This window comes from Ictalurus punctatus, chromosome 12, assembly GCF_001660625.3.
Source record: "Ictalurus punctatus breed USDA103 chromosome 12, Coco_2.0, whole genome shotgun sequence".
Lineage (NCBI taxonomy): Eukaryota > Metazoa > Chordata > Actinopteri > Siluriformes > Ictaluridae > Ictalurus > Ictalurus punctatus.
This window is the reverse complement of record NC_030427.2, coordinates 30,440,574-30,455,784: the sequence shown is the minus strand read 5'-3', so window position 1 is coordinate 30,455,784 and position 15,211 is coordinate 30,440,574. Positions and strand designations below refer to the sequence as shown.

Sequence of the window (15,211 nt, the reverse complement as noted above, 5' to 3'; positions counted from 1 at the left end):
AAGAAGGCGTAGCAGCAGCTACCGGAATTCAAAATTGCAGAGGACAAACAGATTTATTTTCTATTTAAATACATAAATAAATAATACGAGATATATGGGTTTTCCGGGAATTTGTTTGTTGTTAGTTTAAAGTCGTTAGTTTTAATGGAAGGTAAAGTGAAAGAAATGGAGAATATGTTGAATAAATAAGAGAGGGAGTCGCGGTTACCAATGGCGACGCGGACGCGCTCGCGCCGCTCAAACTGACTAGCAGAGTTTATAAACCTGCTCTGATTGATCCGGAGTGATCTTTCCTCTGTGTTTATCATGGTGAGTGAGTGAGTGTATCTTCTGTATTATATTTCCTTACCCATGTAAATGCATGCATGATTATCTAGTGCTAATCATACAGGAGTTGATTAGCAGGCTTGTTTTACTTTGCTAGCATTATTATAGCTATAAGTTAACCAATAAATAAACAAAAGCTAGTTATACATAAACTCAAGATTGTAGTCAGGGAATAAAAAAAGTATTTTGCAGACCTTGCACAAGTGTGTGTGGTACATTTCCATGACCTGAACTTTTCCTCTTGGTCTCTGAGAGCTTCTATTTATTCATGTATTTTATACATTTATGCACAAGACCAGATGAAATAGAAATAAAATCAAATCTTAAAATCTTCCAGCTTGTTTTTCTTGAGTTATGACGCTCGTCCTATCAACCCCCTACTTCTTTCTTTCTTTCGCTCTTTCCTTGCATCTGCATCTTTTCTTTGACATCAATCATTCTTTCAGTTGTCCATCTCTTCCACCACTTTAGATGGTGTAGTTGGTGTAAGCGAATCTTTTATTCGCCAAGTACGAGACATTTGTCTCGGTGCTGGAGTCACCAACGCTGAACACGGGTTAGGGTTAGAGTTCGTTAGAGTTAGGGTCTCAACACCGAACACAATTCACACGACATCCAATAATTTACTGTGAACCTGAGCGATTGTTAGGTAAGGAATGATCTAGAAAATAAATCCCAGTAAATGAAGTAGACGCAGGGACTGCTGCAAAAGAAGCATTATCAGCGGTTTTCAAAAAGTGTGCAGTACCTCCCACTGACCTAGAACCCCATAATAAACTCATACAGTAACAATAAGTGTCAAACTGAGTGGGACCAATGCACCATGAACAAACTCCATGAAATCAGCCCTGTCCTTGGCAAAAGAAACGTTTCTCTGCGTTGAAATCGCTGGGTCCAGATCTTCTCCCCCAGATTTTAGAGTCTCTTAGACATTTCTCGCCATGGAAATAACTATAGAAGCTGGCATGTCATTAAAAAGCACCTATTTTGGGTTTGAAACGTGCCTAATTTTGTTTTAAAGGTCTCATAAAATAGATTTGCGTGCATCCGAGGTCAAAAAACACTTTAACGTGCTCATAATTTATATTACAGCATTACCTTTTTCCCCCAGTGTCACAAACGACTCGTTAAATGATTCGTTCTAAACTCCTCCTTTCAGAGACCATACTCTGCTTTGATTGGTCAGATATCCCAGTCTGTTGTGATTGGTCTACTGCTGTCAGCGAGCAGCTGATGAAGACCAGAGGCGGGGCTTTTTGTGACGAACCTACGTAGGTTCGTACAGGAAGTAAAGTCTGGAATCACTAACGACTCGATTCAGCTGTTCAGAATCGATTCCTTCTTTTGGGAGTCGATAACCCCGTTTGTCCTGCGCTTTGATTTTTGAAACTTTACAGACTTTACTGTCTCTCAGTTTATATTCACAAACAGCTACATGAAAGGTGATATCTGAAAAACCATAATAGGTGCACTTTTTAAAAAACACACATTAGAGAAACAATAAAGGACAGGGTGGAGTGATGAAGCGGAGTCACTGTTACTACCCAGAAGTTCGTAAATTTTCAATAACGGCACGTCCTGACGTGATTTATTCCTCTTACACGGTTACAGTTTCAATTTATTAAAGAAGACACTTCATATGTTTCACACATTTATAGTTCTATGTAACGTTTGTGGAACACGTGAGTTCCTGTTCTCTCTTTCTCTCTGTGTTAATACAACAAAAATAAACTCACAGAAACCGGAAAAACCGTCTTGAAGATATTGTAGATGTTAAACTTGCAGCTTTATGGCGCGCCGACACTTCCATAAAACGTCAAATAAATGTCTCTTTACAGAAAACTTCAGCATATCGACGATTACACACCTGTGATTACAAATCCCTGTGAATGAGCTGTTACTATAGAAACGATAATGTGTTCGAACACGCAAGTCGATTTGCAGCTGCGCTGCTCTCAGAGTTACATGTTTAATTTCTCTTTAATCTTTTCTCTTTCCACATGTCAGACGTCCAAACAGAAGAAAGGCCTGAGGGGTGAGTGGTCTATACACGTGACGCGAGTTCTAGTCCAGTGCTTTTCCTTTTTCTTTTTTTTTTAACTCAGATACGCGAGTGTGATGTGTTGTTACTTTCAGGCTCGATCAGTGACGTGTTGGGAGACCTGCTGGGAGACGATGCTGATGGTACGTGACCGTACTGGGATATTTGCTTTAAATAGTCGTCCTGTTGGTATCTGAGGACCTGTAAAGTCCTCACCGTGCTACACAGGCAACCTATTGTGTAAAATAGCACTGATATGACCTCATGAGGTGTTCCTTTCCCCACCGCATCCTCTCAGATCCGCCGATGAAGGCCAGGTCTCCGCCTGGAGGACTCGGCAGACCAGCAGGTGTCTTGCGAACACAAAGCGGCAAGAGGTGAGCGCTCACGCTGAGAGACGGAGAGGTGGAGCTGAATGATGGATCGTGGAGTGGATATTCACCAGTGCTTTATGTTTAAACTCCTCAGGAACCTGCTAGACGATGAGTTCTTCAGTAAGCTGGCGGAGGAGGCGGAGAAAGACGACGAGGTGAGACAGGGTGCTGTTACGAGTCTTTGTTTTGTAATCTGGATCGTGATTGGTCAGAAGGTGTTGATTGATTTTCTATAACAGCAGCTCTGATAGTAGTGCAGTTGTGAATCCCAAGTTCGTGTTAACACACTCGTTGTGGTACGTTATTGTTCCTCCGTTGTGGATTATAAACGTGTGGAGAAGTTTTCTGCATGGGGACGTTTATTAACGTTAGCGTGTATGGAAGGAGTCTCCAGTGTCAGCACTTTGTAACAGTTAGAGGTAAAGCTGTAGTGTTAAGTTCTGTAGGATAGAGGAGTTTACACTTTGTGTTTTCTCTGTAACATGACCGGTGTGTTTTTTTTTTTTACTTGAAGAGAGAGAAAAAGAGAGTGTGTTGAGGGAATGAATGTTTACAGCTGCTGTAACGTACGTAACTTATTTCTTTACATTCGCAGGCTTCCGATGTGTCCGAGGCAGACCCGAAGGCTTTGCTGGAGAGCATGAAGGTGTCTGGCTGATTTTTTTTTCCATACATAAAATCTCAGAAAGTCTGTGAAAAGATGAGATCTTCTTTATTTTGTTTTAACCCAAAACGCTAATCATTCAAAATATCCATTTTAAATGAACTGGTTATATATTTTGTGTGTGGGGTCCAATCTCAGGACATGGATGATATGGACGCCGACTTGTTTGGCTCGAAGAGGAAGCCCAGTTCAGCCCCGGCGCAGAGCAGAACCTCCAGAACCGACACATCTAAACCAGAAGACGTGAACAAAACTAATCGTGAGTTGAGACTAAACTCAACACCTGCTGCACACAAGACATTTTATTTCCCTGTTTGTGTGTGTGTGTGTGTGTGTGTGTGTGTGTGTGTGTGTGTGCATGCGTGCGTGTACAGTATCTCTCCCTCAGCATGTCAGTGTTTTGTGTCTAGCAGGGTTGGAGGAGAGGAAGCCCAGCTCTGCTCCCGCTGCTGCAGTGAGGAACTACAGGAAATTCGGCTTCATGGGTGAGCTTTAGTTTTGATTTACAGCGTTTACCATAAACAGTTACCTTAGCGTAGCAGCTATAAACACCCGTTCACTCACCAGCCCCTCTTTTTCTTTTTCTTTTCTTGAAGTAAATAAGAGAAAACAACACTCCAAAAGTCTGTCATGTTACCGAGAAAGTGTAAAACTCCTCTGTCCTGAAGATGTCGGAAAAACTTTAACGTTAAAGCTTTACCTCTGACTCTGACATTAACGTAAACCTGACCTGCTGTTATAGAAAATTAATCCTCACCTACTGTACTGACCAATCAGAATTCATAATTCACTTAATAATAATAATAATAATAATAATAATAATGGTAATAATAATGATACTAATAATAATGATGATGATGATGATGATGATAATAGTGATGATGATAATAATAATAATAATGATGTAAGTTTCGGTCAAACTGAATGCACTTTAATTTCAGACGTCTCTGTGCGAGTATTTCTGTTATAATATTAACATGCATTCAGTTTACATTAATGTGAATGGTTTATTTTCTTTGTTCGTTAATGCTTCGTTACTGCAGATGGTGATGGTGATGATGAGTCACCAGCTGCCAAACAAGGTATCAGCACAAAATTAAAAAAGGTTTATGCTGCTTGTTTCCCCTCAAAACAAAAAGGAACAGCAACTTTATTATGCTGATTTCAGTTTAAGAAGTCGGATACACGCTGATTACAGCCAAAGGCAAACGTTTGAGAATGAACAGCGGAGTAATTTGACGATGTTCGAGTCCAGTGATGTTTTTGTGGATCTTTACTCGGCTGCTGGTCTTCCTTTGTCTGTAACAGATGAACTGGATGATCCTCTGGATGACCTGCTGAACCAACTGGACGAGGAACGGCCGAAGAGCATTCCATCCGGAAAAGCAGGAAAGCAGCAGTCATCCTCCCCGGCTGTACAGAAGAAAGAGGAGCGAGGTCAGAACAATATTTTGGAAAGTTGCCGATCGAGTTCCTCACTGCAGGAACCTGTTCATGAACTCGGGGAAACATTTAGCTGGAAGTGTCCAGGGCTGACGCTGTAGTTTTTGTGTGAAAGTTTTTTACTACTGCTCCAGAGTAGGTACTTCTCAGTTAGACCAGAGTATAATAGTTTAATAGTATAATAGTTTCAACTAAGTAAAGGGGTTTCAAGAACATTTTCTTGTTCAGCAGTGATCTTTTATAGTATGAAATACCTTGTATTATAAAATACCTTGTATTATAAAATACCTTGTGTTATAGCCATGCCTGCACCTGCACCTAAGAATGACAACGAGCTGACCTTCGACGATGACGAAGACGACCTGATGGACGCACTGGGGTTCAGTGACACCCCAAAACGACGAGAAAGTGGACTCATCCCCAAAAAAGAGAAGTAGGATTTAACTTTGATCTCATATTTATTAGATCATGTCCAGGCTGTTTTTCATTTCCTTTATTCCCTGTACTGTAGAAATGTGTTCAGATCATGAATCGATGGTTAGATAATTCAGTGGGTTTCTCATGGAGGTGTGTATGGAGATAAACTGACCTCTGATTTGCAGTTATTTTTATTATTTGGGCTGCTGTGCAGTGAAGCTCCTCAGAGAGCACGCACCAGACTGGATGAGATTTTGGGGATCGGGACGTCTCCTCGCCTGCTGGAGAGACCTGTGACCGGCGAGAAAAAAGACACAACACCCGCAGAGAGACAGCCACAGAAGAGCTCAGCTTTCAAAGGTAACGAAATACTGTTCGTTAGTATCGTCTCTCTGTCTGTCAGTCTTAGTGAAGGAGGCGTGGCCTCTGTGTCTCAGTAGCAGTGAAGGGGCGTGGCCTCTGTCTCAGTAGCACTGAAGGAGGCGTGTCCTCTGTGTCTCAGTAGCACTGAAGGAGGCGTGGCCTCTGTGTCTCATGTAAATATCACGAAACATCATGTTATACCAGGATTAACGACTGGGTTGAATTTGTTACAGCTGTAATGTGATGCTGTTTTGCAGATTCTGTGTTTGGAGAAGAAGACTTAACGTTCGGCTCGTACCAGCCTACCCTGGGCTCGACTCCGGAGGGACGTACCTCTCGCAGGCACTCCGTACGGTGAGAAAACATATAACAGGATCTGACTTGGGAAACATGGTGAAAATGCTGTCCTGCTGTTTCAGCAGTTGAAATCGACCACTGATCCTAACTCTCGCGTAGATTCTCTACTGAGGACATCAGCTCTGCTTCTCCAGAACACAAGATCAAAACCTCCACCGTGACCTCCACACGACCTGGCCGTCCCGCTTCAGACTGGCTCGGGCTGAAACAGGACGAATACGAAGCAGAGAAGGAGGAGGAGCCAAAGAGGAGAGAGACGAAGGAGTCCACGGGAGCTTCTGAGAGACCAAAACCTCCTCCTTCTCCATCACATATAGGAGGAAAACCATCCAGAGTGACCTTGAAGCCCAACGAGGAGCTCCAAGCCGTGAATGACTCTCCAGAAACTTCCACAAACGCTGCAGCCAAATCAGAGCTTAAACAGAAGGAGTACGAGGACGACTGGCTGGCAGGAGCTCTGAGTAAGAAGAAAGCACTGGTGGAGGAGAGAGAGAAGAGGCAGGAGGAATCTCTGGGGCTTGGAGAGGAGATAGACCTGGACACGTTCCTCAGGTATGGAAAAGTCCAGCAGACATGCTAGTATTTGACACTTTACTATAGACTCATTCACAGGGACTTCCCTGGCAGCCGATCCACGTATTAAAAAAATTAAATGTGTAATCGTTCTTATGGTGACGTTTTCTGTAAGGAGATGCTTATTTAACATTTATGGAAGGAGTCTCTAGTGTCAGCGCTTTGTAACAGTTTTGGGCTGTCATTTTAAAAATAGTTACTGGAAAGTTTTTGTTGTTTTCCCAGCAAACGAAACACCACCTCGACTCCGCATAGGGAAAAAGAGGACACACCCCTCCCTACCAGACAGCCCAGGTATCACAGTACATCACTGTAGTGAACACACACCTGTTTAACACATCGCCGTCCAGGGGATTACATATCTTACACACATTTACACAAATTTACAAACATTTATACACCTTTACACACATTTACACACATTTACAAACATTTACAACATTTACACACCTTTATACACCTTTACACACATTTATAAACATTTACACACCTTTCCACAGAATTTATAAACATTTACACACCTTTATACACATTTACACACCTTTACACACCTTTAAAAACATTTACACACCTTTATACACCTTTACAAATCTTTGTACACCTTTACACACCTTTAAAAACATTTACACACCTTTACACACCTTTACAAACCTTTATACACCTTTACAAACCGTTATACACCTTTATACACCTTTACACACATTTACACACCTTTATACACATTTACACACCAGTGCTGTGTGCAGTGTCGTGTTACAGTTGATTCTGATCAATAGAATGCTGAAACATTAGAGAATAAATAAATATGCTCTTCGCTATTGTGTGTGTGTGTGTGTGTGTGTGTGTGTGTGTGTGTGTGTGTGTGTCTGTGTGTGTGTCCTCAGCAGTCAGTCTCTAGTTGCGTCTAGCCGACAGCAGAGCCCTGCTCCTGCCCCGACGTCCAGCACAGGAGGTCAACACATACACGGTACGTCCACCACAACAGCACTACAGAAAGAAAGATGGAGCAGCAGTCCACGTCCTGCACAAGGAGGGGCGGGTCCTTACTCTCACGCTGGCTGCTGATTGGATAGAAGTCAGACTGTGGGAAATGGAGATAACAGATAATCTGTTTTAAGCCTTACTTTAATGACCATACATACATGTTGATATGTTAAGTTATGGATTGAGAAGTCCAGACTGCATGAATATGCAAAATGGAAATGCCACTTTGTCACATGCCCCGCCCCCTCCCTACTAAACCACTTGTTTATTTACATTAACAAGATGGGCTCTGAAGTTCTCTCTCTCTCTCTTTGTCTCTCTATCCCTGTGTGTGTGTCTCTCTCTATCTGTCTCGCTCTCTCAATCTCTCTCTCTCTATCCCTGTGTCTCTCTCTCTCTATCTGTCTCTCTATCCCTGTGTGTGTCTTTCTCTCTATCTGTCTCTCTCTCTGTCTCTCTATCCCCGTGTGTGTCTCTTTCTCTCTCTCTATCTGTCTCTCTATCCCTGTGTGTGTCTCTCTCTCTCTCTCTCTCTCTCTCTCTCTCTCTCTCTCTCTCTCTCTCTCAAAACCAGAACAGAAACCTGCAGTTGTGAGCGCTGCACCTGTCCAGCAGGTGTCTCTGTCTACAGATGGCCTTCAGCAGCTCCTCCTGCAGCAGCAGGTCTGCCTCCACTCTCTTTCTCTCTCACACACATACACACACCTCAAACACAGTGGCACAAATTACTGACTCAGTGGCAATTCATCATGAAAATAAATGACAATAGTGTGTGTGTGTGTGTGTGTGTGTGTGTGTGTGTGTGTGTGTGTGTGTGTGTGTGTGTGCACAGCTGGCTCAGGCTCAGCTCTGGGGTTTAGGGACACCACTGGACCCGAATTCCTTACAGAAACAGAGCAGAGACGCAGAACATCACACCAGAGACTCTACTGCACTACAGACCAGGATCATACAGCTGGAGGGACAGGTACGCACACACACACACACACACACACACACACACACCTACACACATATACATACATACACACGCACACACACACACCTATACACACACACATATACACACACCTACACACACATACATACACACAGAGCACTGAGTGTATATTTCTCTGTTTGTGTACCAGGTACGGAGTCTGCAGCTGGAAAAGGATCAGCTACAGATGTTACTAGATAATGTCCAACAGAGACACAAACATGACACAGAGCTTATGGAGAACACACACAGGTAACACACACACACACACACACACACACACACACACACACACACACACACACACACACAAGGTGTAATGAAAAGCATACACAAGTGAATTTAATGTGTATTGAACCTCAGCAGAAATTAACATTTTAATTTAAACAAACTTATAGACACTGTGCTGTACTGAGCTTACACACACACACACATACACACAAACCTTCTTTCTCTCTCTTCTCCCCCTTCCTTCCCCAGAGCTCGTGTGAAGCTGCTGGAGGAGTGTGCAGTGCAGCGGGAGACCCGGGCACACATGGAGAACCAGGAGCTGACGGAGCGCCTGGAGGCGGTGATGAAGCTGGTGCAGCAGGAGAGGGCGGAGCTTCAGGAACAGCACCACCGTAGGCTAGCACAGAGCCAACAGGAGAGAGACAGAGAGGTGGAGAGACTCCGAGAGCTCCAGAGGTATTCACACACATTGGTGAGACATGGTATGTGTAACCAATCAGCAATGAACAGCACTGCAAGCCCCGCCCCTGTTCGAAAAAATCCAGCTGGACCCTTTTGGAACCAGTGTCGATGGAAAAGCAGTTTTGTAGTACTGAACGTTCTTGTACACACCTGGAGTTGTGTACTTAGTGTGTGGTGTGTGTGTTACAGGAAATCCATACTGGAGATGAAGAAGGATCACGAGGAACAGGTACAGAGACTTAGGAGACTGAAGGATGAAGAGATTGATGCAGTGACCAGTGCTACTTCACAGACCAGGTACTGGCATTTAAGCACACACACTCAATAATTAAGTATAAACTATTCAAACTTGGCAGTTAACTAGCGAGCTAACACAGCTACAGTTAACACAGCTACAGTTAACACAGCTACAGTTAACACAGCTACAGCTAGCACAGCTACAGCTAACACAGCTACAGCTAACACAGCTACAGCTAGCACCGCTACAGCTAACACAGCTACAGCTAGCACAGTTACAGCTAACACAGCTACAGCTAGTACAGCTAGCACAGTTACAGTGAACACAGCTACAGCTAACACAGCTACAGCTAGCACAGCTACAGCCAACACAGTTACAGCTAGCACAGCTACAGCTAGCACAGTTACAGCTAGCACAGCTACAGCTATCACTGGCTAATGTGTGTTTCTGACACAGAATATAGTGATTAATTCTAGAAAGACTCAGTAGGTATTATTTATAACACACCACCTATTTCACAAAAACCTTTTGTAGTTAGTAATAAGGGTGGTCCTTTTATACTGTTCGCTACACAGTGACGTGTGTGTGTGTGTGTGTGTGTGTGTGTGTGTGTCTAGGTCCCTGTCGGCAGTTATTGAGCAGATGGAGCAGTTCTCTCTCAGGTTAGGCGATCTCTCGTCTCGCATTGAGAACACTCACGAAAACACGACTCACGGTCTGGAGCTCGGTGCTCGCCAGAGAGACGAACAACTGCGAGGTACAACACACACACACACACACACACACACACACACACACACAAGAAATAAATATAGAAGTCAAATTCTAACCAGTATCATCACCCTTATCAGTTTTATCATAGAATTTGATGTTAGGCCACACCCTCTACCTGAGTCTAACACCAAACTAATGCTGTTTGACTTCATTTTTGTGTTCAAGCTACAGTGTGTGAGGGGTGGTGCATATTTACCTCTGTGATGATGTGAGCAGACATGTTGATTCAGTGGTAATTGGGAGGAAACCGTCCCAAGTTTCAGAGCAGAAATTCTGATTTAAGGGGCATATTCTTCGTAGTTAGAGTGTTAGTTGAATACAGGATATGAACTGAGGAAGTGATTTTGCTCATGAGTACTTAGTGTGCGTGCGTGTGTGTGTGTGTGTGTGTGTGTGTGTGTGTGTGTGTGTGTGTGCGTGCGTGCGTGTGTGTGTGCATGTGCCATGTCTCAGTGCTGCAGGTGCGTCTGACTCAGCAGCAGAGGGACATGGTCGAGGAGAGAACCCGACTCAAAGAGGTCATATCCAAGATGGACTCACAGCTGGCCGAGCAGCAGAGACAGCTGCAGCAGGTCTGTCCAGTGGGGGAGGGGGCGGGGTTTGGGGTCCGGGTTCCAGTTTTACAGTCACTTCATAAAGATGACGTCATTACGTGACCATACTGACCATCGGGTGTAACACGATTAGATTCATACACACACTGAAGTGCCTAAAGTGCTTCCTACTGATGCTGAAATGTGTGTGTGTGTGTGTGTGTGTGTGTGTGTGTAGGAGCGCTGGCGGGTCACGGCAGAGCAGGCTAAAGCGGAGTCAGCGTTACGAGGCCTTGAGGAGGAGAGACGCACCATGACTCAACACTTCACCATAGAGAGAGAGGAGCTGGAGAGAGCCAAGGTCTCTCTCACACACACACACACACACATGTACACGTACACATGGAAAATAGAAAACCTTTAATAACCTTAAATATGTCAGAAGCAGTGTAAATGGGACCACGGTGTGTGTGTGTGTGTTAGAGCACTCTGCTAGAGGAGCAGCAGTCGGTGATGCAGCGCTGTGCAGAGGAGAGGAGGAAACTGGCTGCAGAGTGGACACACTTCCACACCCAGGACAAACTGCGCAAGGAGAGAGAGATGGACCGAGAGGGACACATCATCAGCATGGCACAGGTATACACACACACACACACACACACACAGACACACACACACACAGTAGGATCAAGGAACAATCCTATATGTATATTTGCCAGTAGCGACGAAGGGGGGTGTGTGTGTGTGTGTGTGTGTGTGTGTGTGTGTGTGTATATATACCTGTGCCATGCTGATGATGTGTCCCTCTCGGTCCCTCAGGAGCAGGCCGAGCTGAAGCTCAAAGCGGGAGAGCTGAAGCAGAGAGAGGAGGCCATACAGAAGGAGAGAGAGAACCTGGAGAAACTCCGAGGCGAGCTGGAGGGGGAGAGAGAGAGACTGAACACAGCGGCTCTGCACCTCAAACACCGAGCTCAGGAGGTGGAGACTCTCAGCAAGGTGATGTCTAACACACACACACACACACACACGCACACACACGCACAGGGAGCTATATGCCTGACTGATAATGTGATGGTGTAGCTGTGTATAAATTGAGTGTGTGTGTGTGTGTGTAGCTGGCATATGAGCGGTATGAGGAGGGCGGGAGAGCGCTGCAGGAAGCTCGGCAGGTGGAGGCGGGACATCAGGTTCGTCTGCGCAACATCCACACTGAGCTGGAGCGACTGAGGAAGCAGGAGCACAACCTACAGCAGGTGTGTGTGTGTGTGTGTTCTGTACTCCTCGGGATGTACAGGGCCTAGCATTTGTTTTAGAATGTCAGTTTATGCAAATAGACTGTGTGTGTGTGTGTGTGTGTGTGTGTGTGTGTGTGTGTATGTGTGTATGTATGTGATTACTCCCCTTTCCTGTCTCTCAGGAGAGGATGAGAATGACAGATTATCACAGAGAGATGGACAGAATGAGACACAACCTTCCTACTGACCACTTACCTGCCCCTGTTGATCCTTTACGTACAGGTACACACACACACACACACACACACACACAAACACACACACACTCCCACAGACACCACTTTCCTATACAATAACCCTGCCTTCACACAACAAACAACAAGTCAATTGTAGTTTTGTTTACAATGTATTTAAGACTGATTTTCATGTCACGTGCTTAGCTTTATTCATAGATTAGCAAAGCAAACGACTAAGGATTTTGGGATGGCAGAAATGAACACGAAATCAAGGAAAATTTCGAAATTACCGCAGATTTGGGCCGAGACGTGTCACGTGACATCATCACGATGCGCACTCCGCCAAAGCCTTCGTCGATTCATATGCGCCGAACATGAGTACGACCAAAAGGTTTCATATACCAACAAACACCACTGCGAAAGACCACACCAAACAAATTTGTGCGATAGAAATTCCACCAATTCAAGTAGATTTCTGCAAATAAAAAGCATCAAAAAAACTCAAATTGCATCACAAATTTTGGAGAGAAAAAAAAACAGCAGCAGCAAAATCAAGCCTTTTCTGGCTACAACAGTAGAAAAAAAATTTAAACTACGCAAAATCCTTATATACTTATTCACTTATATTACTTCTCCAGTTAACTTGGCTCCTTTGATGACTTAAAACTGATCTGTAGTACCAACAGTAACTCTGTTGCTACTTACCACAAAGACTTTTTAGAATCTCTTTTTAGTTTACTATACACATTTTTCTTTATACGTGTGTGTGTGTGTGTGTGTGTGTGGCATATATATCTACCCTGTTTGCAACTACTGTTTTTACCACACGCATGAGGTTTACACACCATTATTTTTTGTAAATTTTTTAAAAACATGTTAAAACAATCTGAGAAGCAACTGTTTACACTGTAAAGACTAAGCAGAATCCTTCATGAACTGTACATTCACATGGATTGTTTGACTTCTGTTACAAAACTCTCTCCCGTTTCAATAAATACATTCAACGCTACAGTATTACCTAATAACGGCTCAACATGAAGGCCTTCAGCTCATGCAGGCAGAGACGAGTGTTAACTATTAACCGTTTCACGGGAACGATTTCCTCCAACTGTGTTGTCAGGGTTTTCTCCGGTGTTTAACAGCACGGCGGTTCTTCCTCCAGCGGCGCCAAATAACAGCTCCAGAGCCGTTTCTCCAAAACTACAAGCCACACTGGCCACACTGGCTGTGCTGAGACACACTGCTGAGAAGGTGCACACACACACACCATACCTTTTTTGTGTGTAATACCTCACATACACATCTTCACTGCTGAAACTAAAACATCTCTAATTTAGGACCGGGACTTCCTGCAGGATGAACAGTTCTTTCTGGACACACTGAAACGCACACCATGCAGCACAACCCTACATACATGACAACGGCTCAAACAGGGTATTAAGGACTCTGATGGTTTGGGGGAAGAAGCTGTTACACAGTCTGTCTGTGAGGGAGGAGAATGAAGAGTGTGTGTGATCTGCACGATTATGGCCAAAATGATAATCCCGATTATTTATCATGATTATTAATTGATTTTAGGGACAACATATTTTTTTGTACTTTCACATTTAAATAAACAGACCGCTGCTTTCACCTCCATGTTGTGTTACATTTCTGATAATGTACAAATCTTTGCATCAAATTAGACTGAGCCTTAAAGTGCATCATCTCGCATCTCGTAGAAGCAAAATATAAATAAAATTGTACCCAATATATAGGATAAGTAAAAATGCCATCAACCAAATGAAAATATTCATCAAATATAACAATATGCAACCAAATGAAAACAATTCAGTTCTATGCAGAAAAGGCAATAACAGTGTTTACAGGAGGAGAGACGCAAGACAGTTTCTTTTAGGAGCACTTATGAACCTAGTTACAAACATTTAGGAGCACAGTTGAAGTTGAGGGTTTTTATTTTATTTTATTATTATTATTATTATTATTATTATTATAAGAATTTACGAACATAGTGTGAACCAAGACAAATTAATTTACCTTCTGATAAGCAAAATTTTATATTTTCAGTTAATTTGACAGATCGTATGTAAAAAAAACAAAAAAAACAACAACCGTTGACCTGTTCTACCTTGTAAACAAATACAATAAACCTCAATGTTCAGTGTTTAATTGTGTAGCTTTAAATATATTTAAGAGGAGCAGACTTCAGACATTTCCAATGTCGTGGTTCTGGGCTGGAGTCAGTTCTCGAACCGCTTGGTGTACATTGTGTAGATATCTGAATAGTCTCATATAGGATGTGATTGGGTGAGTTCATTTACCCGTCAGATACAAAGCGCTTTAGTTTAACTGTGTTCATTACTGATGCTCCGGTCAGGATTTTTACGACCAAAACCGATCCAGATACCAATCTTTTTTTTTGTTTAAGCTTTAATCAGGAGGTCTATCATAAACAGTTAAATGTAAGCTCTCTGCTCATGGTCACTGTAAACTGAATTAAAATAATAGCAATGAGAAATCCTGTTGGTTAATTGATAAATAAACAAAGCCTTCATAATGGGATAGTGAACTAAGCTTAATGTCAAATTGATATTAAATGCAACCCATAGTAATTAAACATTACTTCATTTCTCATTTTATTTATATTTTATGAAGTTATATCTATTTTTATATTAAATGATTTATTTATAACAAAGCACATTTTCTGTCTTTACATTTTAGTAGTTTTCTGTTTGTTTATCAGTTGTTCCTTTTAGATTTCTTACCCAGTTCAGTGTTGCCATGTCTGCTAATAATATTTTTTGGGCGGTGGGAGGGGGGATGAGGCCCCCATTTTGCAAACCACTGCACTATGTATTAGAGTTAGTGAAAAGTGTGAAGAGAGCAGCAGCAGCAGCAGCAGCGTACTCTTTCTGAACAGTTGCTAATCTTGATTATGATTGGCGATGAATTATTTAATAAAGTTTGAATTAATCCCCCC

General features: G+C 42.9%; 1 protein-coding gene across 4 annotated transcripts; it reads left to right on the top strand.

The window, feature by feature from the left end:
• On the top strand, positions 1 to 13,863 carry LOC108272811 (fas-binding factor 1 homolog). Of its 4 annotated transcripts, none has more exons than XM_017481582.3 (30): positions 1 to 309; positions 2,335 to 2,362; positions 2,464 to 2,511; positions 2,667 to 2,745; positions 2,837 to 2,897; positions 3,338 to 3,388; positions 3,545 to 3,665; positions 3,820 to 3,891; positions 4,450 to 4,488; positions 4,715 to 4,843; positions 5,150 to 5,282; positions 5,481 to 5,626; positions 5,887 to 5,983; positions 6,086 to 6,538; positions 6,785 to 6,853; positions 7,447 to 7,526; positions 8,118 to 8,206; positions 8,376 to 8,510; positions 8,674 to 8,774; positions 9,003 to 9,209; positions 9,405 to 9,512; positions 10,071 to 10,210; positions 10,681 to 10,799; positions 10,999 to 11,121; positions 11,244 to 11,396; positions 11,580 to 11,756; positions 11,876 to 12,013; positions 12,178 to 12,277; positions 13,352 to 13,482; positions 13,569 to 13,863. In XM_017481582.3, exons 1-30 carry the CDS (start codon positions 307 to 309, stop codon positions 13,647 to 13,649), a joined length of 3,411 nt encoding a protein of 1,136 aa, XP_017337071.1. In that variant the 5' UTR covers positions 1 to 306; the 3' UTR covers positions 13,650 to 13,863. The 4 variants fall into 4 exon arrangements, with proteins under 4 accessions (XP_017337071.1, XP_017337074.1, XP_017337070.1 ...); XM_017481585.3 differs by having other exon boundaries at positions 7,444 to 7,526; positions 13,374 to 13,482; XM_017481581.3 differs by having other exon boundaries at positions 7,444 to 7,526.
• Positions 13,864 to 15,211: the final 1,348 nt, after the last annotated feature.